A 26,480-nucleotide genomic window follows, 5' to 3' on the forward strand; every position below is an offset into this window, starting at 1 on the left:
TTGCTTTATACACAAACAGTTTTAATGTCACTCAAAAACAAAACAAGTTGCTCTAGTGGTGAAAAACATCACACAGAAACAATTACAGTATTTCAACATCTACGCTTGACATGAAAAACATTGAACTTAATAATTAAACAACGATGAACGGCAATAGATGGGTACGCCTCTGAATAATCTTTACACAATAGAAACAAGAATATCAAAACAGTTTCTGTATACATCATAATACTGATCACACGCACATTTAACACAAAATTGAAAGTGTGACTTTAAAAGCATTAAAGTGCTCCTCCTTTGACCAGTTAGTGAGACAAAAGTATGTACAACAACAAAATGCTACACATTAGTGTTACAAAACAAGTGCACCATAATCATTTGTGCATGATGTCATGAAACAAAACTGGAATGATGAAGTTAACTATTCACAAACAAGTGCCACAAATATGTTCAGAAGACACTCATCAAGAACGAACATAAGAGGACCTTGCCCAGCAAGGTTTTGCATAAGAAAGACGAAAATGCTACTCTTTTGTCTGGTGTCATAATAAACAATGATGCAATTCACAATGAACTACATGTAACTCCGATGTTCAGATATAATACTGTTTAAGCATGTTCTTAATTAGTATGCAATGTTTTTCAGTAAGGGTCAATAATAATTTCACAGTATTAAAATAAATTGCTGAATAAATGGTTGCAGTGCCCAACTTTTGCCACTGCATGGAGATTCTGCTTAGTTTCCACCAATACATATCAATAACAATGCCTATTTAATAATTCAACACCTAAAATCGCATATTCACGGATCCTGTAGTCACAGTCTTTGAATAGGATGTTGCTGATAACATTGGCAAAATACCGCAGGGACTGATTGTGATCTCAGTGAACATCTCTTTCCATGAACTCCTCCTTTATCGGGTGCTTGCTACGTGGCACCTTGCAGTCGGGCATGTCGAAACCAAAGTCAGCCCACTCGTCAGTGCCCGCCGCCATCCCTGTTGTCCCGACAACACCTGACCTGTTGGGTATGGTAATGGTATGGCGGACGCGAAAGTGCACGGCCTCCATTACGCGCTGACGTTGCAGCTCCCCGCCGGCGGCCCCGATGGCGGCCATGGCGGAGGCGGCCATGTTGTTGCTGGAGCGTAGAAGCTGTTGGCCGTGGTAGTCGTGGTGGTGTGAGGAGGCAGGCAGCTGGAGCGAAGCGCTTTGTTTCATGTCCTGGAGTCCTCGCCAGATGGCAAGGCGAGTCTGCTCTGGGATCTTCAGCGCGCCTAATTCCTGGAGAAAGAGTAAGTAGATATGTGGCAATGTGATAAAAGAAGGAGAAGAAAGATTAAAGTGTTATATGTGTCCAACCAGGTCCTGCAGATGTTGCTTTGGTTAAGTGATTCATTTTTTACCGATACATTTTGCAACATAAAAATGTTTCATAATCCTATAGTGCATTTTGTGGAGTCATTCCATTATTATGATTCCTGCAGTTCTCCCAGTCTTTTTCTGTCGGGGGAGGAAGCTGTCTATTATCACTATACTAATAATAGACAATTTCTTCATTCAACAAGGAAATAAATGGGCGTTACAGAATTGTTACCTCCACGGAGAGTGTCTGGAGATGGTAGATAGTTTGGAGGCCTTGAGAGGCGAAGTATTCAATAAAGTTTTGGCAGCCCAGGCTGGTTAGAAAGCTGTATGGAGATACAAAAAAGCAGCACTGTTGAAGTTGTTTAATATTGAGCAAGACAAAACAAGTCTGAAGCGAACGCGCAAAATGAAAAACACACTTAAATATGAATGATTCATTAGGCCATTCTTGCTTTGGTGAAGATTCTTTATTATAAATACATAAAATATAAAAGTATGGGTAACATACAGTGATAGAAAAATGCTCTGCATGAAGAGTTACAAAAGATTAAAAAAAAAAGTCTACAGTAGAAAAAAATGAGTGCATTCATACATAAATTCAGAGAAAAATAAACAATAGTGTCAAATAAAATAGAATTTACAACATAAAAAAAATGAAATGTTCACTTGTGCATTCCAAGCACCAAGAAGGTGTATGGTAGTACACAAAATGATTAAACAACTGCATATCATTTACTGCATTACACAAAATTTGCAGCTTGGCTGCACAGGTGGTCTAATGAAAGGCTTCCATTATGACCAATATATCTGACTCAAACTATTTCAAGAAAAGTTTGACAGTTCCTTTGTACATGTATTTTGGATGGCTAAGAATAACAAAGTTTTTAGTGTATAGACATACACACTCATTCCCCCTCAAATTAGTCCAACTCTCCAGTGCCGGATTAAAGACATCAGTAGTCATGTGCTACAATGCATTTGCAGGATCTAAAACTATTCCCAAAATAATAATTTTATCACCTCTGCACAAACACTGATAAGCAAAAGGGCTGCTTGTAAGACACCGGTGTGGCACAGATTAATTTGTTCAACCAATCAAGTTGTCTTACACAGGGAAACTGAGAAGAAGTGTCATTGGAGGGTGAGGTACCTGACGAGGTTGGGGTCAGGGTTATACGGAGGGGGTGGGCTGCAATGTGAAGCAGACACTAAAGTCTGACTGCTATGGCCACCGTTCATGTCACCATTAGACTGCATGTGGTGGCTGTTGAGCATGTTGTGGCCTGTAAAAGAAGTCAAATTACATCCACAGAACGAGGTACGGTAAAGGATCATTGCACATTAAATGGACGAAAGCATTCAGATGTGCATTTTAATCACAGATTGGGCTAGACCACCTAGTTAGTTCCCAGAATCTTGATTATTTATCTTAAAAACATGCTGAACATTTTTTCCCTTTAGTTTGTGAAAAAATCTTGGGGAAAGCCCTTTCTTGTTTACAAAAAGCAACATAGCGCCATTTTTGGATTAGTTTGGCCCCTTAATAAATTTAGAGGAAATAATAACAATTTGGGGGGTATATATTTTACAATTTATGTTTAATACAAAGTAATCCTTCAAAAATGCTGACAAATATAAAAAGTACATTTTCTATGGAAAATGGTTTGCAAATGGGGAGTAAAAAAAATGACACCCCTCAAAATATATACACGAAAAATAGGAAAGAAAGAAAGAAAGAAAGAAAGAAAGAAACAAACAAACAAACAAACAAACAAACAAAAAAGAGAAATCTGAGTGTGAATCCATGGGTGACAAACTTTGAGAATGCAGAGGTTGATTTTAAGTTGTAATATCCCCATTCACCACTAGATGGTATACACGACTTAAAATTGCCACAATATATCGTCCTCGTCATGTCACTTTATTAAAAGCAGCACATCTGTTCAAACAAGTCAGGTTGACTTCCATTTGTGCAGTTCTAGTGCCCTCTGATGGCTAGTTGTTTTTTTAGCGCAGTTTAATTTTCAAAAGGCACGTTTTGCCCGTTCTATATTTAAAATCCACGCTAATCGTCAATGAAGGGGTACGGCTTGTGAAGGTAGTTAATATGTGGAGGAACTCAATGTGTGCATGCATTAGCAAGTAGGTGCCATTATATTAAGTGTTATTAGAGAATGTAGGTTGTTTATATGCATTGCTGGAATGTACAAAAGCACAATATTGTGTTTTGTTTTTTTAAGTACAAGTATTTTTTTCAATATTGTGACCTTTTTTCTATCGCCAACCTCACCACAATATCGTGATAATTACCGTATTGTGACCTTCATATGGTGATATATCATGTTGTTCTTGCACTTAGGCTAATGTTGCTATTCAGCAGTTTTGTGCTGTCCTTGAATGGTAATTTCTGTGCAAGGCAGCCATTTGTTTGCTTGAAACCCTTTGTTGTTGGGTTAGGATAGTTCTTACATACATTAAGAAATGTCTTATGATGAATGAGATATATCAAGAGCATGTAGTTTGCACATATACACGTTTTGTTAATTTTACAGTGGGATTTTTGCTATAAATTTGGTTAGGATGTGTATGGTCCTCTGTGCCCCAACCAGTAGGCACTGATGAACAATTGTGGCCCCTTGCCCATCCCTGATACAGTGTATCATGATCTCAAATCATACTCACTCATATGTGCCATGGGGGTGTGGCTAGTGATGTGGTGCTGGGGTTGTTGCCCCGCCAGGTGGTTGGCTGTCTGAGATTTACTGAGGCCTCCATGTGGGTGAAGCTTGTTCATATTTGACAGTGGAGAGGAGGGTGTCGCTATGTGGCTACTGGAGAAACAAAACCACGTTGGATCAGAGCAATGTATTGCTTTGCTTTTGAAATGAGTAGTACACACGCTAGTTTGTGTACAGCACATGTGCATCACAGTAGTGACTTACGGTCTTTGTAGCAGCTGCTGTTGTGTTTGTTGCCTGTAGGATTCCACGAGTGGCTGAGGGACAAGCTCCACCAGCTCCAAACTGTCTTTAATCTTCATCAGCAGCTCAAAGTTGTCTCGGCCACGAACCTGCACACATACATCAGGTGTTACGTGAAACTCATTTGTCAGGAAAATAGTATTTGCTATCAATCATTTTTTAAATGTTTTTGTTGTCAAATATTTACACAAACACCACTGTGCAAAACATCCATCATTTGTCTGACAGTGTAAAGCAACCTTTTATTCAGCCAAGGCGCATATTTTACCTTAGAAAATCTTAGGGCACACCACTACAGAACGATGTCAGAAAAACTACAGGTACTGAAATAATTTCTTGTCTGAATTCACTTGCAAATTGACTTGGGCAGTGTGAAGTCTGGCTGTGTTGATGTTGCTGATTATTTGTTGTAAGCTGCATGGAGCCATATGTGAATTTGGGTAAAAGGCAGACTTATCGCAACACATACAATACTTATATACAAAAACATATAGCCATTCACACCAAAATTAACCTTTGTTGCCTGAAAAATTATAAGTACCTAGCTACAGTTGGCTACATAAAACCGGTTGTGTACTGCCTTTAATTTTAATCTCAGAACTGCTGTTTTATTACGTTTTACATTCAGATGTGATCTGAGGTCTCCGGTTCGAGTCCAGGCTCGGACCTTCCTGGGTGGAGTTTGCATGTTCTCCCCGTGCCCGCGTGGGTCTTCTCCGGGTACTCCGGTCTCCTCCCACATTCCAAAGACATGCATGGCAGGTTAATTGGGTGCTCCGAATTGTCCCTAGGTGTGCTTGTGAGTGTGGATGGTTGTTCGTCTCTGTGTGCCCTGCGATTGGCTGGCAACCAGTCCAGGGTGTCCCCTGCCTACTGCCCAGAGCCAGCTGAGATAGGCGCCAGCACCCCCCGCGACCCTTGTGAGGAATAAGCGGTCAAGAAAATGGATGGATGGATGGATGGATGGATTCAGATGTGACCTTATTTTGAACCATATTTTAACTCACTATTTGTTTTCAACTTTTCAATCATCACTGTAAAAAAATAAAATTTTCCTGGGGATGGCTGCTTGTTATTAAAAAAATAAAAAAATAAAAAAATTAAAAATAAAAAAGCACTTACAGGAATATAGTAAATCTCCTCATCCCCATGCCGCCGCTTCCTAATGTTAACATTTGGGCTGGAAGTATTTGGTGGGCTCTGTTTGAAATCTGTAGACGACAAATGCATACAATAGTTTTAACACATTCTGCAGTCTTGTCAGTTCAACAACCAACACAATGATAATATGAATATGATGATAATAACAATAACTTACTGCGCTTATTGGCATTGCCATTCTTTGCCACAGTATCATTCAGGGTTTGCTGTTCCCTGACGTGGTCCTCATCTGCTTTGCGATCTCGACCAGGACACGCGCATATCCGGCCTTCAAATGACCTTCGACCTAACACTTGTCCACTACAAGGTTTGATGGAAGAATAGTTGTAGTCTATCAGTACTACAGTACAGCATCAACATTTCTGAAATACAGTGCAGTGGACACCCTACATACTCGCTGTTAGGCAACCACAGATTCACAGAAAATTACAATACAATAGTTTAAATGACATGCAATAAAAGAAATCCTTGCTTGCAAGGATCAGCTCAATGTTATCAAAACAAGATGAATGCTGCTGACATTCATGAAAGGATCACTCACTCTCTTGATTCCAAAGTAATAATGATAAGGATGGGTCTCCTATTCATGCCGCCCACACAGCTGCTGTTGCACATGAAGTTGTACAAGATGGTGGTAAACTCTGTCCCCACCTGCAACATGACATAACAAATCAAACTGGCCTGTACAATTTTTTATATTGTTGGGAAAAGTGGAATTAGATTTCTACGTCCACAACGTAGTTCACAGTTAAATTCCTATTTGACACTAATTGTGGTAAATCCACCATTAGAGGGCAGTGTGTTCGATCTCTTCAATTTCAGGGAAGCTTCTATTGGTTTTAGTTTGAGCCCCATCATATAGAAAGATGAAGGAAGATGTTTAACATAATAAGATGCACAAATAAAATAAAAGTACTAAAACCCTTGAATACCATAGCATCCTCCAATGACTCCTTCATGATGCATTATGTGTGAATGAATACTGTACATGCTTGTTGAAGATGCACGCACCTGTGGAGTCTCATAGGGAACAAAGACACTCTGGCGGCCTGTTATGGTATCATCCATGTACTGGCAGAGGTTGTTCCCCTCCACTCGGATGAGATGGCTGGCTGGGGCTGCTTGGCCTGAATAAGCAGCCCATCAAATGTAAAGCATGAATGAACGAATGAATTCAGTTTGTTGTATCTGAATTGCATATCGTGTCTGACGTTGGAATCGGTTCGCACACACTTTGTGAAATGTCCTTGTGCAGTTAATCAGATTGGGTGATCGTACCGTCGTTAAACTCTCGTCCCAGCTCGTGGTTGGGGCAACGCTTGACCACTTCTGTCACATGCTCGGCCTTCTTGTAGACAGGCATTGCTCGGATAATGCTCCCATGGGGAGGGGAGGAGGACAGCTTGATCTGGATGGGACACGTCTTGGCAATCTGACAGTAGAGCTTCTTCAGCAGCGGGGAGTACTAGGGGAGGGAAAGAACATGTATGCAAGAAGCAATGACAACTCAGTCAGATGTGTTAACAGCTATATGTGTCACATGACATGTATGACATTTAGTTCAGCGACATGTAAAGGTGATGCCACTGAAAACGTTCATCAGGGAATCATTCTAGTCAAAAATATATGTTTGCTCATGTATGACACCATGGATAAAAAAGGATATACATTCACTCAAACTCAAATATGGGTAAAAAATTGGACCATTTTTATTTTACAGCCCATCAGCACGTTTTCATCACTTCAGAAGGGCTCACTCAGAGGATTGACTTTTACCTCAAATTATACAAACAAGGCTATGATGCCCCTAGTTGGGAAAGAATGATTTATTTCTTGGCAAATTATTATTTTGCTTGTTGTGACACCTTTACCAAGCCCTTAGAAATGCACACACTACATTCGCAGTTTTTTTAACAACACAGACACCCACGCACTGATGCACGCCCACACACGGCCATCAGCACTAGGGCAATCAAAATGCTTGTGCGCTACGTAACAGCCCCCCCAGCCTGTCCAGGCACGTTTCAACAACCCCACCTTCTCAAATGGCGACGACGAAGATGATGACGATGGTGATGGTGATGATGATTTTTATTACTTTTAGTATAGGATAGGCTCCATCATGAGGACAAGCACTATAGAAAATTCATGGATGGCTGGATTATTATTATACCATGCACCATACAAAAATGTAATTTTTGTGGTCACAAAAATAAGATTATAATTATGCTTGCTTTTAAGTTGTGAAGAATTAAAATGAAACATATCTAAACTTATGAATATGAATTGAATATATTAACAGGCCATGAATGCACTTTGTGATGGAGCATCTTAAAGTGAAAAATTTTATTTTTCTCTCTCTCTCTCAGTCTTCCAGGATTCCTTTGGAGATGTCTCGACTTGTCCACCATTCTGACTGGTGTTCACATACACAAACAACACGTGAAATGGCCTGCATCAATGTTCAAAGTGAAAAAGCTGCATTAATAAAAGGCACTTCCTGTTGAGACAAAAGATGAGTGATGGATCAACTTCTCATGATAAAGAAAAGGAGGATGTTATTGATAGGAGGGAGCATCGGAAAAGGAATAGAAAGATTAAAAAAAAACAAAAAATAAAAAATAAATAAAAATCTCCAAATCGATCTCAAAATGTGTCTTCAATGATGTGTCGATTGCAAGCTGATCATCTTTACAGTATTGAGTGTATGTCATCACAATGCGGTCCACTGGAGGCAGGTCTGAACAGGCTTCTGGAAAGAAGGTGATAATTGCTTGATCGCCATCCATATATACAAGAAACAACTTGCCCGGTGACAAATCACCTAATTCCACAAATTTCTATCGCCATGTTGATTTTGGACGCCAATACATTTCTTCATACTAACACATATTTTGGCAATAATTTTAAGTTATTTTACTTTGTATGTAAATTCCTAAACTGCTTTTTGGTTATTTTTCTCGAAAAATGTAATTGTTTTAAGGCCAAAAGGATACAATTTGCCATTTTCAGATAAAGAATAATTAGGGCTTCCAGTTTAAAGCGTTAATTAGATTAATTAATTGCGTGCCAAATTAACACATTATGAAAATTAACACAATTTATCATGAGTCAATGCGCAAACATTTGAAATTTGGCCAATTGAGTGACCCGTAGGCTGCAGCATCACTTCCTACCTGCACCACTAGTCAAAAGCAGGGTGATAACAGACATGGACGCGAGTGCGACACTGGAGAATGAAGCAGGCTTACTTGGACCTTTGAACGGCAAGTTTATTTATAAAGTGTAAAAAAAATAATTTTCCGTAATGTCCTAGTTGTCCTAGTTATTTGGGGACCTTAAAATCGATTAATTAATAACAAATCCTGTTATTAATTAGATTAATTTTTTAAATCACCTGACAGCACTTAGCTGTAGGGACCGGCAAGTACCAGGTATCAGTATCTGCGAAAACAGGCCTTATTTTAAAGGTATCAGTACTCTTGGTATCTGCCTCCCTCTTGTGGCCGATTTATGATAAGGAACTAGAAATTAGAGGAATATAAAATTGCCATTAATTTATGTAATTTTAAGGAAAAGTGCAACATTGGAATACACAGTTTTTTTTGCCTATCAAAAGAACTAGTGGTATCTGTTAGGTATCGGTGATTACTCAAAACTGAGTACTCGTACTGGTATCGGTCTGCAAAACGTATCAAACATCCTTGACTAGATGATGTGTGTTGTGTGTATGCTCCATTGTTGATGAACATACAAATATGTTATATTTTTCAAGATGTTCATGAGAGCATCAGCAGTGCTGTTCGTATTGTAGATGATGCTCGGTGAAAAAAAGAGGAGATGCATTGCAGGGGCGTGTTGGGACTTGCGTCCTAACGGAGAGAAGCTAATAGCCGGGAAATGTGACTTCTGACAGGCCGCTTTGCAATTCATGCTGGAGCATATACCCCTCAACACATCACCCCAACCCCCTGCCCACCCACACAAACACATACATACTGTACACAAAGACACCTACTTTAAAATCATTGCTTATGGTAAGAAACTTGGGACGTGTTAGAACTCATTCCAGGCATGGTGGTGCTTGGATACCTGTAAATTGATTATGGAGTCAGCTAGCAAGGGCCAACAAGGAGTAAGGTATTATTCTGGCCTGGTATCATTACTATAGGAGACAAGGTAAGGCTGCAAATCACAAGTCAACCCCAATTTATTTTTATTTTTTTTACAATGTTCTATGCAGCCCCACTAGTCTAAACACTGTATTCGGATCAATATGGCATTTGTGGAATATGACATAAGCAGCATAATCCACCCATTTCTATCCATCTCAGAGGGGCGGCCATTTTGCCACTTGCTGTTGACTGAACATAACATCACAGTTGCTCAGGGCTCAGGTAAAACCAATCGTGGCTCAGCTTGCGAACGTTACATGACCAAACTCAGAAAACAAGTGAGCCGTGATTGGTCACTACTTGGGCCCTGAGCAACTGTGACATCATTTTCAAGAGGCAAAATGGTTCATGGCCTAAAAGAATGAAAAAATAGTACAGTATGACAGGAAGATCATATAAATTGATTCATAAAACAGGTTGTAAATATTTTTTTTCCACGACATTGCAATATTTTTACAACCAAAATACACAAATGTGACACTTGCCTCAGGCAATGAAGTTTAGAGGAAATGTGTGTGTGTGTGTGTTTTTCTTTTAAGGACAGCCTACAATGAAACTCATGGCGCTTGAACTGACAGGTTAAAGTGGGTTAAGACCGAAGGAAGAAAGAGACAGCAGAATAAAAGCAGCAGGTTAAAGGTCACACTCTTAGGTCGGCAGAGGGATCTTCTTACATCACTGAGAGCTGCGTGAAGAAGCCCACCATGCATGGTTGCCTCCAGCAAACACAGTCATGGGGAAGCCCTCAAACAGACACATTTCGCCGAGTGATGGAAGTGCAGTTCATATCCCGTTTCTCTTGTTAAGAAGGTCTAATATGTGGCAGGCAGAGGTGACACCTTTCCACAGAGTTCATGGGAGCGGAGACCTGTGTGTGTGTCAGTGGGGGATACAAATCTATTTACACCATCACCAACGGGGCCCCCCGTTTTGGGACTACAACGCAGAGAGACAAAGAGGCAGGTAAGTGCATGGTGAGTTATGGTTAATATTTGTAAAGTATTGTGTGTGTGTTTATTATTTACCAATTCATTCTTTACTTTTTAATATTACTGCTATTACAGTTTTGGGTCATGGAAATCATGTCCCGAGGGCCATATCTCACCCACCACACCATTTGGGGGTGGGGGTGGGTTCAGTATGGTTGCAACTGAGTGTCTACTTCATTTTTCTTCCAAAATTGATGTGTTCCTTTCATTTGGGCAGAAAATCTATAACAAAATTGCATTTATGTTTAATGGATATTAAAAGACTTTCCTCCACCAAATCCCTTCTTAACATACAATAAATTGTACAATAGCATTTATATTTGACTGTCACTATTTTCCATTACTTCTGATTTCTAATTCAATTCATACAGTGAGACTGAAATGCAGGGGGAATTGAGTATACGAAATAATATGTTAAGGTGACCGTAAAGACTCTCTAGGAAAACTAGGAATCTTTAACTATGATGACATTGTGACACCTTAGGGCATCCATGTTATAAATTACACCAAAGCTTGCATTTTACTTTAAAAAAAAACAAAAAAAAAAACTACAAATATATTTTTAATTTTGACATTAGGGAAAAAACAAATACTTGACATAAATGTTAGACCAAATGTGCAATCACAATTATGGAGCTTAGTGATATGATAAAAACAGCAAATTATTGGATCAAAGTACAGTGCTTTTCTCTGGGGTTAGGTTCCAAAAAATACCTGCAATGAAATGTGCGAAGTAGTTAGCTTTATGTTTTACATTTATTATAAATGTTTTAAGGCTCTAAAAAACCCTACCACACAGTTGATACATTTTTGTCATTGAGCCATTTACATTTTCTCACATTTCTCTCTTGTTTAAACATTCTCATTGTTCAAACCTTCATAAATTTTATAAAACAGGTACATTACTGTAAAAAAAAAGAAAAAAAAGAATGCCAAATTGCATGAAAAAAAATCTGCGATACAGCAAGACCATGAAAAGTGAACCGTGAAAAGGGAACACTGTAAACATAATGATGAATGAAATGAAAAGATGTAAATACGGTATATGTGTTGCTTGATTAAAACAAACAAACAAACAAACAAACAAACAAACAAACAAACATACAAACAAACAAACAAACAAACAAACAAACAAACAAACAAACCAAAAAGACGACTCTGACTATTGAACCATGTGCTTCTTGCTATATGGAGTCCCGGGAAGCAATTTGCCACTTTAGATTTGATGTGTAAAAGAAGAGAATAGAAGATAAGATGAATCACTGAATGGTCCGTTACTTTCCCTTGCACAGGACAGGCCTGCACATGTGTTGGCTTGAGTGTTTGCATCTGTGTAGGGGTGTCTGAGCGTGCATGTGTGTGTGGAGTGGACGTATAGTGGCAAAGCTGAAGAGAAAAGAAGAATGAATGAAGAACGCACCGAGGCTTATTGAGTGCATGTACTTACTGTCCATGTGGCTGACTTGGCAGTGCTGGACTGTTGGAAGGACACCTGGAAGGTGTGCGGTCCCGGGTAGTCGGTGTTGGAGGGGATGGCCGGGGCAGGAGACAGGCCTTCGAAGGTGGAGTTGGGCTGAGAGTAGGGCGAGGGGGTGGGCATGGCCGAAGAGGCGTTCTCGGAGCTGTAGGGGCTGGCGGGCCTGGCTCTGCTCCCCAGACTCTCCATGCTGCTGCTGAGCAAGTTGTACTGGGACTAGACAAGAGCAGAGGAGAGAATGAGGGACGTAAGAGGGAGGAGAGAGACAGAGGCAGGACACAGGTAGAGATGCTGGAGAGGCAGCTTGGAGTCAGGTCGGGTTACAACATGTGTGCGATATGGCTGCATGTGGGGATTCTCAGTCGTCCAGGTCATGCTAATCCACAAAGGCTGAATCAAGGCAACTGGAGTTCTTGTTTTGCCTCATGAGGCATAAAAATTACAATTCAAACGAACTGTCAACGATTCAGTGTTTGTGTACTTTTGATTTGGGAGCTTGGCTGCTTGTTTTGTATATTTCTCACATCCAACTTAACACAATGTCCATCCATACATCCATCCATCTATGCATTTATTTATTTATTTAGCTGTACTACAGTGGCTCTAACCACCAAAGAAACATTTCTTGTGTGTTTTACTGAGCCAATAAAGCTGCCTTTCATTCAGATAAAGGCAATGAAACCAAACCATCAAGCATGCAAGGACATAGAATTGTGTGTGCTTCAGTTGTGGTTGTGGCATGATCCACACAGTAGCCACCTCGGGGCTATGTGGGTTAACTTGTAAAACACCAGTGTAATCTGCACTAATTACCCGCTCTTTGCTGCATTTGAGAAGGAAGAGTCGTTCTGAGGCGTGTGTGTGGTGACACGCTTCTCAAAGTCAACACACGCCATCAGGCCCCTTTTCAAGCACCTCAAAATCATAAAACTCGTTACATTTCTTTAGTTATTCATCGTCAATCAGTCTTCAGAAGACACAAGTATATCAGTCCACCTTGTGCTCATTTAATCAATTTCAGGGTATCTATATATAAAAAGTCAAAGTGACACGAAGTAGCTTGAGCATCAACAAGACAAGGAATAGCCAACTGTTGCCACTCAATTTTAATCAAGAAAATTCCCCTACCATGCATTTTTACTGTCTATAAACAACAGGCACGTTTAAATAATAAATACATACTTTCACATGCAAACTGTTGTCAACTCAAGAAACATTAATGCAAGATTTACCTTCTTTTTCACGTAGTACATCCTCTAAAGTTTTAGCCACATGTGTAAGCACTTCAGTCAGACGCCCAAATAGAGTAAACTAAGTGGAGGACAATTGCACTAAGCAGAGTTCAAATGAGGTGCGCATCAGTGGACACACCAGCCAACCTCTGCCTCTCTCTTTCTCTTTCTCTCCTTCGCAAACACATGCACACACACGCACACACACACATGGAGAGGTAGGACAAAGGTGAGGACGAGTTGTGTAGCGTGAGAGAGAAACAGACAGAGAGACAAGGGACAGGAGAGAGGGAAACAGGGATGGGAGCCGAAAAAAAAATGGTACAACATTCTAATTATGGCATGCCTGGACATAGACTGCAATGCTGGGTCACATGTACACACATGCTACAAAACACTTTGTGAAGGCCTGAGCTAAGTAAAAACTGTCTGGGCATGTGCATTGTGTGTGTGTGTGAGAGAGAGAGAGAGAGAGAGAGAGAGAGAGAGAGAGAGAGAGAGAGAGAGAGAGAGAGAGAGAGAGAGAGAGAGAGAGAGCATTTTGATATTATGACACACATACTGTATACTCATGAATGAGCACACTTTGACATTTGTAAGCTCTTCAATTAACCTAATCCCATATGGAGAAAAACGGTCAAATAAAACAATTTATGATATATGCGACAAACAAATAAGTAAATAATAATCATTCATTAAAGTAAACCACCTCTACTTATATACACTATTAGACATTGCAAATGGGGGAACACGTTTTAGCGTAATATCAAGGCACTTTGGTCAAAATCCAAATCTGATTTTTACACTGAAATACAGATAATGTTTGTTTTTGTTTGTTTTAAACTATATGCAAAGCCAAAAAATGAGCAGAGACACAGGGAAATATGTATGTAAAGTCCATTATGTTCCCTTTGCTGTGGTTTGTCAGATGAAAGCAATGTTCCAGACTTAATGCAAACTGTATGTGTGAGGGTGTATGTACACGTGGATATGCGGATCGATACATTGACTCAAACTTTGTAACATACACTCACTCACTAAAAACTCTTATTATGAGATCCAAAGTCAAAATGTTTGCCTTTGAAAAGATAAATACATGATGACAGTCAGACAAGATATTCATTTAAATATAAATATGTTGTGTTACTAACTACATAACACCATAATATTATATACTTGCATATGTCCTTAAGAAGGATTAAGTTTTACCATAATGACAAATGAAAATTTGTTAGCAAAATGATGTGATAAAAATAATTGGTCTCACTCTAACATCTGCTTGTTTACTGCCTTTCAAATACACATTTGTGGTCGAAGACAATAAAGTAAGTTATATATGTGAAAACACGAACATGCAACCGTGCACACAAATTACGAGAGCACATGTGCTCACAGGTGTGCTTGGTCTTGGTAACTGCACACGATCTGCAACAAGTTGAAACAGAGCCACAACCTCTAAACGCCATGGTGTGAGCAACATGCTTTAACAACGTGTCCCCTTTGGGCAGTCGTTTTGCTTGTTGCCATTCAAAAGGATGAAAACATTTAGAAATGTAGATAGGCCATCCAGAGCAACACTCGCCTGTCAAGATGAGTGAAGCACAATAGAGTGAGGCTCAAGAGAATCGCCCCTTGCTAATGTCCTGCTAACTGCTCTTTGTGATTCAAATAAAAATCGCCAACAACATATGACAACAAAAGAAGTGACATTTTATAGAAACTATCAATGCTTAACTAACTGATATTAAAGAAGAACATAATCAGAGTATGCAAGAGCATACGGGAGAGAAGTTTTCTGCCCCCTGTTGGTAATATGTAAAGATCAGAATTAAATACAGTGATAGGTTTCACACATATGACATATCTCAGTTTCCCAGCCTTTACTGAGTCAAGGCACCCATCTTACATTATAGAATTTGACATTTTAATGCCACTAAAACTGTGAATACTGAAATCATACTGATGTTATCTAAATTTACTCACACACTTACTTAGTGTGAAATCTGGTACTGCTTAAATTGAACACAAAGCTACAAATCATTTTATTTTAATATAATTTAACTAATAATAATTTGCATCAAAATAGTTTTTCATGGAGCCCTGATTATCTCACATGGCACACTAGATAGAGTGCCACAGCTGCCTGGTAGGGAGACATTAAGTAAACTAAGAAAGAAGACTGGCATTTTTTTTACATATTGGACTCATATGGGTGGTTAGCACGTCCGCCTCCCAGTTCTGAGGACTCCGGTTCGAGTCCAGTCTCCGGCCTTCCTGGGTGGAGTTTGCATGTTCTCCCCGTGTCCGCGTGGGTCTTCTCCGGGTACTCCAGTCTCCTCCCACATTCCAAAGACATGCATGGCAGGTTGATTGGGCGCTCCGAATTGCCCCTAGGTGTGCGTGTGAGTGTGGATGGTTGTTCGTCTCTGTGTGCCCTGCGATTGGCTGGCAACCAGTCCTGGGTGTCCCCTGCCTACTGCCCATTGCCACCTGAGATAGGCGCCAGCACCCCCCGCGACCCTTGTGAGGAATAAGCGGTCAAGAAAATGGATGGATGGATGGACTCATATGGTGCACATATGCATAGCCTTTTTTTTTTTGCTATAGGCGAAGTAGGCGACTGCCTACGGCCCCCAAGCCATCAGGGGCCTCCAAGCTCTATGTGTAGTCTTACCTGAGGTTGATTATTATTATTATTATTATTATTATTATTATTATTATTATTATTATTATTATTATTATTATTATTATTATTATTGCTGACGGACTCCGATTCACCACGACTAAGATGCTTCTTAGGGTTTGTTTGTGGTCTCTTTTTTTAAACTGAAAATGGAGACAATTAACATCGCTACATGTCTTATGTTTGTAACAAAATAATCCGCATCAAAATCGTTAAATAAATAAGAGCTTTAACTAATTTTGCCGCCGGCTAGACACACGTAAGATGGCGGGTGGTCCGACGCATCAGTAACATGAAGACGTATCTACTTACTGTTAAACAATAGAGCTACGGCCACAAACCGAGTTTGTTTTTTTTTTTTCCCTCCCCTCACTCCTCCAAATAGCGTGCAGGTATGATAAATTCAGCATTTGCCATAAGTAAGGGCTATTGTACTCCAGTTTTACGCCACCAAATGTGCAATAACCAAGTCAATTTGACACAATGCACTTAATAACTGACGGAACTTTGGAAGGGAGTTTACTTTGCACGGACCTTGGCGACAGAAACGAACTCAATCCGGACGTTTATGGATTTGAATGGGATGGAATGGAACTACGGTGACGGCGCGGGATTTAGGAGCATAGCCTGAGTTATTTGGAAAACCTTTCTGTACGTGTGCGGTAACGGTACCTACCGTTAGTATGCTGCACTTCGACAACTCATTATGTTTGAACTAGACAAGCGAATACGTCAGGCTTAGTATTATGATGAAGATGAAGCGCTATTCAATATTGTGATCAAATTGGATTTTTCATTATGTTGGACTATGAAGTGATTTTCAGGAAAAGTACACTAAGTAAGTGATTCGAGTTATATTCAGGACTAATGCTAATCACGATCGTTAATCGTTTAGGATAGGCTAATTTTGTTGTTGTTTGTGTATAATGTGCATGTGTGCAGAGAAGATAAGGAACAATGAGTATTCATATCCACTAAATTCAACTCAGGTTCAACCTTAGTGGACTTTAAAAAAAAAAAAAAAAAGGGGGATTTTTTTTTCATTTATTTATTTATTTATTTTTTTATTTTTTTATGCTGGTCGGGGCTATTAGTCAATTAATCGTTGGAATAATTGATAGGCAAGTCGATTTTTAAAAAAAAAAGTCGTTAGTGACAGCACTAATTCGGTCTCTAATATTTCTACATCCCATTTTTGATTAAAAAACAAACAGGACATAAATAAAATAAACAGATATTAAGCAGTGGCTGGTGTTTTCATGTCAGTTTGTGACGCTACATCAGTAACGTCACTGTCTGACAATTAATGACAGCTACCCATCTACCCTTTCCGTTAGCGAGAGTACTACTAAATAAAACAGACACCTAATGTCGTCAAAAAGAAGCTATCTCAGTGGCGCGGAAAAACGTAAGAATAAGAAAACTGAAGATGGAAAACAAACAAAGGAGAAAGCTAAGGGACTTGTTGGTGATGGATGGTTGGAGGGGAAACTCCATTTTATTTTATTTTTAGCAAGTTTGTTTATGTGTTTTACTAGCCAACCCCGGCATTTATTTAGAGACGTTAACTTTCTCTTGGAAGTAAGTGACAAATTTGTAATTGGGTACAAGCACTGTACATCACACGTTTTAATACAAACAGATTAATTTTAATTAATATTCTGTATTACTGTAAGCAGTTAAGTCCAGTCATGGATGGATATATTACTGCAATATTACTGTAATTTAAAAAAAAAAAAAAAAAAAAAGGAATATTCACTCATGGTCTATTTACTTGATAACCTAAGGATGTTTGTCTTTCTAGGAGCACTTGTAAAATATTTTGGAGCTCCAGATAATGAGCCAGGAGGATCTTCTGAACTTCCTGACAAGGACGCCATGGGACCATCACATACTTCAGGAGGACCTCCGTTTCCGTTTGACCAGAAAGCCCCAGAACCACCACTTTCCTCTGCAGGACCAGTATACAGTATTAGGTGTTGTTATGCTGTATTATTTTAAGTTAGTTTTCCTTGTTGGACTTTAAAATAGTTTGTTTTGTTGTGTTTTATTTAAATTAAACACTTCTCTAAACACTCAAAAGCTGTTTTATTTGTTGACGTAAAGAGGACTGTTAACTTAAGATGTTTAATTTTAACTGTAGTCCGTTTTGCTCATGAAGTGTAATAGATTGTGGTATCCTAGGAGACCATCTTAATGGTTAGGAATCTCTTCATTGTAGTTTGGCAAACTAGGGGCCCCCAAACAGAACCTTGCCTAGGGCCCCCATGAAGCTAGAAACGGTCCCTGTCCCAGCTGACTTTGGGTAAGAGGCGGGGTACACCCCAGACTGGTTGCCAGCTAATCACATTTAGTATTTAGAGAAACGCCCATTCACACTCATATCCACAACTATGGACAACTGAGTATTCAGTTAACTCAGCATTTCACAACACTGGTTCTCGGGGAACACTTATCCAGCCTGTTTTCCATGTCTCCCTATTCCAACACAGGTGATTCCAATGATCAGCTCACTAGCAAGCAATGAAGAAGCCAGATAACAAAACTCATCTTTGATGGAGAAGGGAGTCATGGAAAACAGGCTGGATAGTTTTTCCCGAGGACCAGGGTTGGGAAACATTGGGTTAAACTAACATGCACGTTTTTGGAATGTGCGAGAAAACAGACCAGATAGGAACCTCGATTCGAACCCCCAACCTCAGAACCGTGAGGCAGATGTGCTAACCATGCCACCCCATTATATTGAAATGTATACATATTTAAATAAACAGGCAAATGCAAAGCAGTTACAGAAATCTCTTTAGCAGTCTTTCATTTACTTACTTACTATGTTGAGAAAAGAGACTCTCAGCAGCGTAAGACTAAAACATATATGTGTGTCCACTATGAATGGAAGCAAAAAAAAATGTTTCCACTTACCACACACAGCATCTCCAGAAAAAATATTAGATTGCACTCCCATAAGAATTTACATAATGTCAGAATTAAGTAAACATCAATTTAGTCAGACCAAACATTTCAAAAAAGCACCATTTATGGCCAAGACCATGATGGACTGGAGGATCCATAACATCTCCTGTCTCTCTCACCCAAATGGACATGCACAACTCGCTTTACAACAACAAACATTAGCTCCACCCCCATTTGAATCTGTCATGAGTATTCATTAACTGGCCAGGCAGGCCCAGACTTGCTTAATAAAAGATTAGACAACCAATACATGTAAACTACATATGGAAAGCAAGAACTAATAATATTTGTTCTGCATTGAAATTGACAACCAAGGCAATCCATTATAACAATAATGCCATGATCAAGGTGGGATGTTCCACCAGAGGGAAACTCAAAAGACAGTCTACGTAGCTCCTCCCAACATGGGCACTGCTCTGAGGGAAGCCCTCATGTGATCTGAACCCACTATGGGTCCTGAACAAGCAAAACCTCCTCCAGGCTGCTTCTTCATTTTTCCTTTGTTGTTACAATCACTTGCTACTTTGCTATTCATCTGCTCCTCATTTCCGTCGAATTTTTCCCGCCTGGTTCCACTAAGCTTCTTCGACTCACCTCCAAAAGGCTCCAAGTTGAACTTTGAACGAGAGTGAGTGCAACTCTGCGATTGCCATGGGCATAGACTTGGCACATACCACAATTGGAGATTTCAATGAGCTTTGAACAGTTCACCTAGCACATTTCTCAACAATCACATCACATTACACCCACTCATTACCATATATTTTTCCTATCTCACTTTCCCTCAATAATAACCTCTGTGTGCCCTTATTTTGCAGTAGTATATAACTGTGTGAATTTTTGTTTACTTAGTAGAAATAGAGAATAAACATCTTTGTTTGAATGTACAAAACATAAGAATGAATTGTGTGTGTGTTGAAATCAAATTGTTAACCTCTAATTGGGTAAAAAGAACTCCAAAACTATTCAATTGAAACTCCTTCATGAAAACACTGATTTACATGTGGTTTTTCGTTTGTTTATACATAAATTAAACAAACCAACATGGTAATTCTAGAGGTGACAGAGAGAACTCTCTCGTCCTGAGCGATCCTACACCATCATTGGTTTTCTGTGAATCAGCACTCTCTGGCCGACTTATGTCCATGTTTTTGACATCAGTCTACAGATGGCTCTTCAGTGATTTGGCAAGGGGTCTTTAATTAGCCCTGCCCCAACACACACACACACACACAAGACAAAAGCACTCCTCAGTCCCTAAAGAATCTCAGTGGGGACACAGAGAGGAGGGAAAAGGCAGCACAAGAGAGGGAGAATCTTGGAGGGAAGACTGGAGGGAAAAGTAAAAGGATACCTTGAAAAAAATGGTGTGGGTGTAGGTATACGAAATGGGGGATGTGTGCTCACAATAAAAAACAAAAAAAAAGATGAGTACAATTCTCCAATTTGTTCCTACCATGACATTGTCGTTCATGTCCCTCATGTGGTAGACGTCCATGGAAACCTCAGCAGTACTGCTGTGGTTCCCCGAAGTACTTGTGGAAGGTACTGAACGCTCACCACCTTGGCTGCCTGGGGGAAGCTCATAATAGGTACTGTCAGGCTCCCTGTAGGTACAATAAGCCGGTTGATGAAATGATAGGCAGTAATAACCTATATTTTGACATACTAAGGAGTATAATGTTCTTTAAATCTTTGACCAAGATGATAATTGTGAATTTCACAGAGATGACCAACGATTGCAATTGTGACGATTTAAAAAAATAAATAAAATCTAAGATGAGAAAGCGAAAGATGGTGAATGGATATTGGATATACATTACCTTAAACAATACGAATTATTTGCTATATGAACAGCACTGCAATGCAGAGCAATTCAACACCACTGAAAGGAATCAATTGTAAAACAGCATAAAATAGCAAAAATATTGTTAATTGTACATGCTGGAAATAAAATAATACCTTGTTTAAATTGTCCATCAAAACTTATATGGTTATCTTTGTGAAGACAGCCTCTTTTGTATTGATCTCATATTAAAAAAAACACACAAAAAAAAACACGTTTATCTAAAAATTCTTTGTGTGGCATTGTTCCTCAGACGATTTTTTTCCCCCCGCCCATAACCTCATGAGCTCAATAAGTGTACTGTACTATAGACAAAATGTCCATTTGGGTAATTACAAAATCTCATTTTACAATTTACATTGTTTGAATTTATGTTCAACATACTAAATCAAAATGAAAATGATAAAGCCGTTTGTGCCACTCACAGGGAGCTCCACAAGTGTTCAAAGTTGCCTCCTTCTTCATTCAGTGAGGTGTGGGACATTTTGGAATTTGCGTAGTCCGGCGAAGGGCAGATCACTCTGTGAAGCATACACCTACAATTTAGTTGGATATATTATAATACTTCCTAATACGTTCCGCACGCACGCACGCACGCACGCTCGCACGCACGCTCGCACGCACGCGCGCACGCGGGCGTGATGGAACCAATTGAGGGTGTCTGGGGGCCTGGGCGTGCCCAGACCAGCCAACTCATCAGTGAGAGGCTCAGCATCATCCTCCCAGTCAGTACCAAAGCAACCAGTTAGTATAGGCCTATATAGTATAATTCTTTTTCGGCAGAGAAATTATAGGCCTATGTATTTTTCATTGTATCACTGTTAACATATCTTTCAAGCTTTCACATTTTCGATTTGAAATATAAACTAGAGATGTCCTATTTTATGCTTGCCAGCAGGGAAAAACTAAATCGACATTTTTAAAACAACAGCAAATATTTGGATAACAGAACTAATAGTTGCGGATTGTGAGTCTCGGCCTTGGGTTCTATGTTCAAATGTGTCGAATGTGCGGTTATATGTTTTATTTTGCAGTATAGTTATGCCGGGACTTCCATTTTTTCGTTTGTATTATATTTCCGCAAGCTTCTGTTCCGAATAAATTGCGCAACTTTGTAGCACAAAGGCAGATAGGCCTATATGTCGAATTGTCTCCACTCCTGGGTTACGGCCACCATGGCAACTTACACTTACCTAATACAAAAACCACACACCCTGCTTCCCACGAGTCAGTTAGCACACTCCCAAATGTAAACAAATTAATTATACATTTTTTATTCAATTTTCTTTAACCTCATGTGAACAATTCCCTTTAATTTGACAATGGTGTTATTTTTGTATCATTAAAACAGTTTCATTGAAATAAAAGTACGTAAGTTCGGCACAATTAAGGCAAGTCAGTTCAATTATTTAGCCCGATTGCGATGGGAAGAACTAGAAATGATCCTGCAGTTAATGATAATTATGAATCTTTACATTTGTGATTATGCTACTAAAAAAATGTAAGGAAAAAATGGGCTATCAAGTCAAATATGACAAAAACACTCGAATCAATAAAAACTATAAATTAAGACGGCATATTGTCGAGACTTCAGTGTCAACAAAATGATCATTTTAAAAAGTGCGACAATTGCTGCAATCCTGAGCTGAAAAAAAATACAGGCCTAGGCTGAAACGACAGTTTGACATTCTGCTGACAGCCAAGCAAAAATAAATAAATTGACATACCTGAAGAATGTTATTATTCCAATCCACAATGAATTTTGCTGTGTGCAGAGACTGTTTATTGTTGAACATACCCAGAGACTGCGCCTCCATATACAGCACAATAACAAAAACAACGGAAACAATTGACGTAACTGATAAGGATACAGCAGCAGATTGACTTTTCGGAGAAAGAAAATGAAGAGTGATAAGAACAGGGAAGCTGATTTGCATGCTGCCCTGGGAAGTGTGAGGCTGATGGACTTCAGCGGGGGCAAAGGAAAGAAGAAGAGAGGCGGTAGCCGGTGGCAGCGCGTTTTGGGCGCACACAAGCGGGAAACATTCTCAATCTCCGTAGATGGATGACTTTTGGCTGTTTTTCATGATCGGCTTTCCAGTGTTATACTGTATGATTTGAACAACACAAGTGTTTCACGTTAAGGAAACATAGGAACATTTGACGATAGAATTAGGTTGCATGTGTAAAAACATAATTAAAATAAACCAAATCAAATTTACACATATGTATCTTCCACACCTGAAATCAGGACTCTAAAGAATTTAAGTCTAGCAGTATACTTAGGGTAGATGGGCCAGGGAGCGCATGACAAAATGATTAAAAACGAAAAACGAGAAACTACATTTCCCAGAATGCACAAGAATCAGACCGGTACGCTGATTGGCTAGCGCTCATGTGTCGTCAAATACTCTTCCAAACAAACTAGCTTCACGGTGTGCTAATGACAGTCAAACGAGGTTAACTTTCCAAACTACACACGAGGCTGGACCGTTTCCTGTCCCAACGACGATGTTTTGTCCCTGGTTTTGAAAATATCTGAGGTTAGCAAACTATACTTGGCGACGCGAATAGCGTGTTTAGCTAGCGTTAAAGTAGTCGTCTAACCGTTAGCGACGTTCTCTTATTTGCCTTTGATCTGCGAGTATCTCCACAAATACAGTGGCCAAATCGATTAAAAGTCAAATTAAGTTGAGGTTCAAACTAATTTGGTAGCTAAATAGGTAACTTTCTATGGTGCGAGTCAGCAGTTGGCAACCTGTAGCTTTCTTCCGATTGCTAACTAAATTATTATTATTATTATTATTATTATTATTATTATTATTATTATTATTGCTGATATTTTTACTGTGACGTCATGTCCTGGTGTTCACCTCCTCCAACAATAGACCCGTACAGGTATTGTTATGGTGTTACAGCGCGTGGTTCTTATGTCCTTGTACAGTATACAGTACTGTAATGTTAAATGCGTACTTGGTTCTTGGGCGTATGTCCCCATCTCGTGTTTAATTTGGGAATTACCCCCTGCCAGACGACAAGGCTGCCGTTACCAGACTGAAACTCATTCAGGTGTCTCCATAAGCTAATATTTCTTGTCTAGAAATCCTCAACATGAATTTCTCTGAGTTCTTCAAGCAATCCAACCAGCTTTGTAAGGTCTCTCCAGATGGGAAATATATAGTAAGTTTGAATGTGCTCAGTTTACTTGTCATTACTGGGGAAGTGATTTTTTTTTTTTTAAAAAAAGTCTTCTTTTTTAATTTTGTAATTATTTTTGCAGGCTACCTGCGTGCAGTACAGGTTGGTGGTACGCGGTGTGAGCACGCTGCAGATCCTGAACCTTTACACCTGCCTGGACGTGATATCTCACATGGAATGGTCATCTGACTCCCAGTTCATCTTGTGTGCTATGTACAAAAGAGGACTGGTACAGGTAGGCTCTGAGAAGATTCTGGGGAATAATCCGTCAGATATTTGTGCTGGTATTGTAATTCTATTTCGATATGAATATGACATTCACTTTCCTCATTCTGGTTTGTTTATTTTGGTTGTATCATAGCTGTAAATAACTTTTTTTTTGCCCAAGACAGTTTTGGTCTTCCCAGTGAAGTAGAAGTCATATCTGACACATCAGTTGAATATGATCAACAATTATTTCTTTTTTAAATTGCGCCCCATCATGTTCGTTTTCTGTATTTGACAGTGAGGGATGAGTACTTAATTGGTAAGGATGTTCAGTTAAATAGGTGACAAATACGCCTGACACGTCTCTTAATGTCACATTCTTTGATAATGATTACATACGTAAAACTCGAAGTGCTTGTTAAAAATGATCTTAATTATTTGTCTGTGTAGATTTTCAGTCGTCCAAGTAATGATAGTCTTCAAAGGGGGAATGGAGGCAACTGTTCTCTCCTATAGTTTATTTTTTCTTGTTTTCCGCAAAATAACTTGGGGTAATTCAATGTTTTATGTGCTATTAGATTATGACAATTTTGCCAACAATACATTGATGATGAAGTTTATGATCTTGAGGGATATAGAAAGATGTCTGGCTCTCTGTGCTTTCTGACAATTTGCATTACGCTACACATTGTACTTGTAGTTCTCTGAATATACAAATACTTGATCGAGCCTTGCATGAAACATGAACTGCAAAAGTGGAAAATCAAGATTTCACTACAAGACAAAGATTTCTAATAATGAAAAGAAGCAGCGTATTTCATTGTAATTGTATCTTACCTCTGAAGGGGGATCCATCGCCAATCTTTCATGGCTTCCAGCGGTTCTTGGAACTGAAGTTAAGGAAGATACAGTGTTTGTGTGAGGTGTCATTAGTGATGCTTATCTTGCTGTCCTGCTCCCTTTCTCTCTCCTCAGGTGTGGTCGTTGGAACAGCCCGACTGGCACTGTAAAATTGACGAGGGCTCGATCGGACTGGTGGCTTCTCGCTGGAGTCCAGACGGACGTCACATTCTCAACACCACCGAGTTCCACGTAAGTGCCAAGTTGGTGCGTGCAAGCATTCTTGCGCACGCAAGTGTGTTTATGAATATGCTTGTCTGATTTCCACTGTTGCTGGCCCACAAGGAAAGAGGGGGCCTTAAAAATAGCCAGACACCAGAGCCTTAACACCCCATACACCACCGCGCCCCACCCCCCACCTGCTGCATGTATTCAGCCTGTTTCATAGCTCCACTCCTGTTAGCATCCTGTCATACATTTCTCTTATTGCCTCGGGAACATTTTTTGCATCATGTTGGTCTGGCGTAATCAAAATGTTGGCTTATGGTTGCCACTTAGTATCTTTGCCCAAGGAGGAAGAAATTAACAGTAGCTCTCAAACTTGGTTGCATCAATGGTTTGGCTATTAATGAGCTGGAGTACATTAAGATTTAACAAAGACATTTTAAGGTGTGTACTGGGTGATTGAAAAATTAACTCGGGGCGTTAGAGAATGATGATATTTTCATGAAAACTATCCGGTTTCCAGATCTAACATGAGGAAAGTGTGACATCGACACATTATCTTTCAGAGGGACTTCCAAACTTTGTACACAAAGCACTACCTAAAAAAAACAAACACACAAAAAAAACTCTCAAAGTACCACCATATTGACCAACATTAAAATACAGGAGCATATTTAGCCTAAGCTTTCATCAAAATGAGTGTTATGCCAATAAAGTATTTTAATATTGTTGTAAGCTGCTGTAACATGATGCATCTTAAACACTACTTCGCTGACAATAAAATAATAAAAATGCAACTTGCTGTTAATGTTAAATAAAAAGAGTGTCTAAAACAACTACCGCAACTCGGCAGTGCTTCTTTTGTGTACAACTAGAAGGAGCCCGCGTATCTTTTGAGAATCACTGCACTAACACTTTACACGAGCTGCATATATCTACTTAAAGCGGAAGGAAAACCTCCCCAAAATATCTATCTTCTATGCAGCCCCACTCGTCTAAATCCAGCAGTTTTCATCAATATCAGAATGTGGGCATTTTGCCACTTGCTGTCTAGTGAAAATGACATTACAGTTACTCAGGTTTCAGCTAACAACCAATCACAGCTCAGCTTCAGAAAACAGATGAGCT

The 26,480-nt window shown here is 39.5% G+C and overlaps 2 protein-coding genes across 5 annotated transcripts in view; one reads left to right on the plus strand and one right to left on the minus strand.

The window, feature by feature from the left end:
- Nucleotides 1-25,312, minus strand: tp73 (tumor protein p73). Of its 4 annotated transcripts, none has more exons than XM_077514578.1 (14): nt 25,125-25,312; nt 21,308-21,403; nt 20,493-20,643; nt 12,122-12,367; nt 6,789-6,975; nt 6,522-6,637; nt 6,052-6,161; nt 5,668-5,810; nt 5,472-5,560; nt 4,311-4,438; nt 4,051-4,199; nt 2,519-2,651; nt 1,598-1,691; nt 1-1,284 (listed from the first exon to the last, which is right to left on the minus strand). In XM_077514578.1, the coding sequence occupies exons 1-14, from the start codon at nt 25,154-25,156 to the stop codon at nt 883-885; spliced, it is 2,076 nt and encodes a 691-aa protein (XP_077370704.1). In that variant the 5' UTR covers nt 25,157-25,312; the 3' UTR covers nt 1-882. The 4 variants fall into 4 exon arrangements, with proteins under 4 accessions (XP_077370704.1, XP_077370705.1, XP_077370706.1 ...); XM_077514579.1 differs by lacking the exon at nt 25,125-25,312 and adding an exon at nt 22,610-23,821; XM_077514581.1 differs by lacking the exon at nt 1-1,284 and having other exon boundaries at nt 1,637-1,691; nt 2,478-2,651.
- The window catches only part of wrap73 (WD repeat containing, antisense to TP73), a 10,190-nt gene continuing 6,963 nt past the window's right edge, over nt 23,254-26,480 (plus strand). Inside the window, exons 1-4 of the mRNA XM_077514582.1 lie at nt 23,254-23,425; nt 23,983-24,062; nt 24,163-24,315; nt 25,263-25,379. Coding sequence (XP_077370708.1) covers nt 23,994-24,062; nt 24,163-24,315; nt 25,263-25,379 — 339 coding nt within the window. The 5' untranslated portion in view covers nt 23,254-23,425; nt 23,983-23,993. The remainder of the gene's footprint in view (nt 23,426-23,982; nt 24,063-24,162; nt 24,316-25,262; nt 25,380-26,480) is intronic.

The sequence above is a fragment of the Festucalex cinctus genome, chromosome 2 (genome assembly GCF_051991245.1).
Source record: "Festucalex cinctus isolate MCC-2025b chromosome 2, RoL_Fcin_1.0, whole genome shotgun sequence".
Classification (NCBI taxonomy): Eukaryota; Metazoa; Chordata; class Actinopteri; order Syngnathiformes; family Syngnathidae; genus Festucalex; species Festucalex cinctus.

What these genes read in the sequence shown, in the direction of transcription:
- tp73 (XM_077514578.1), bottom strand. Translation starts at nt 25,156, where the DNA reads ATGAAAGATTGGCGATGGATCCCCCTTCAGAG. An exon ending in GAACACTTGTGGAGCTCCCT is followed by an intron (nt 20,644 to 21,307) that starts GTGAGTGGCACA and finishes TTGTACCTACAG; the next exon opens with GGAGCCTGACAGTACCTATT. An exon ending in ACATGAACGACAATGTCATG is followed by an intron (nt 12,368 to 20,492) that starts GTAGGAACAAAT and finishes GCTCTTGTCTAG; the next exon opens with TCCCAGTACAACTTGCTCAG.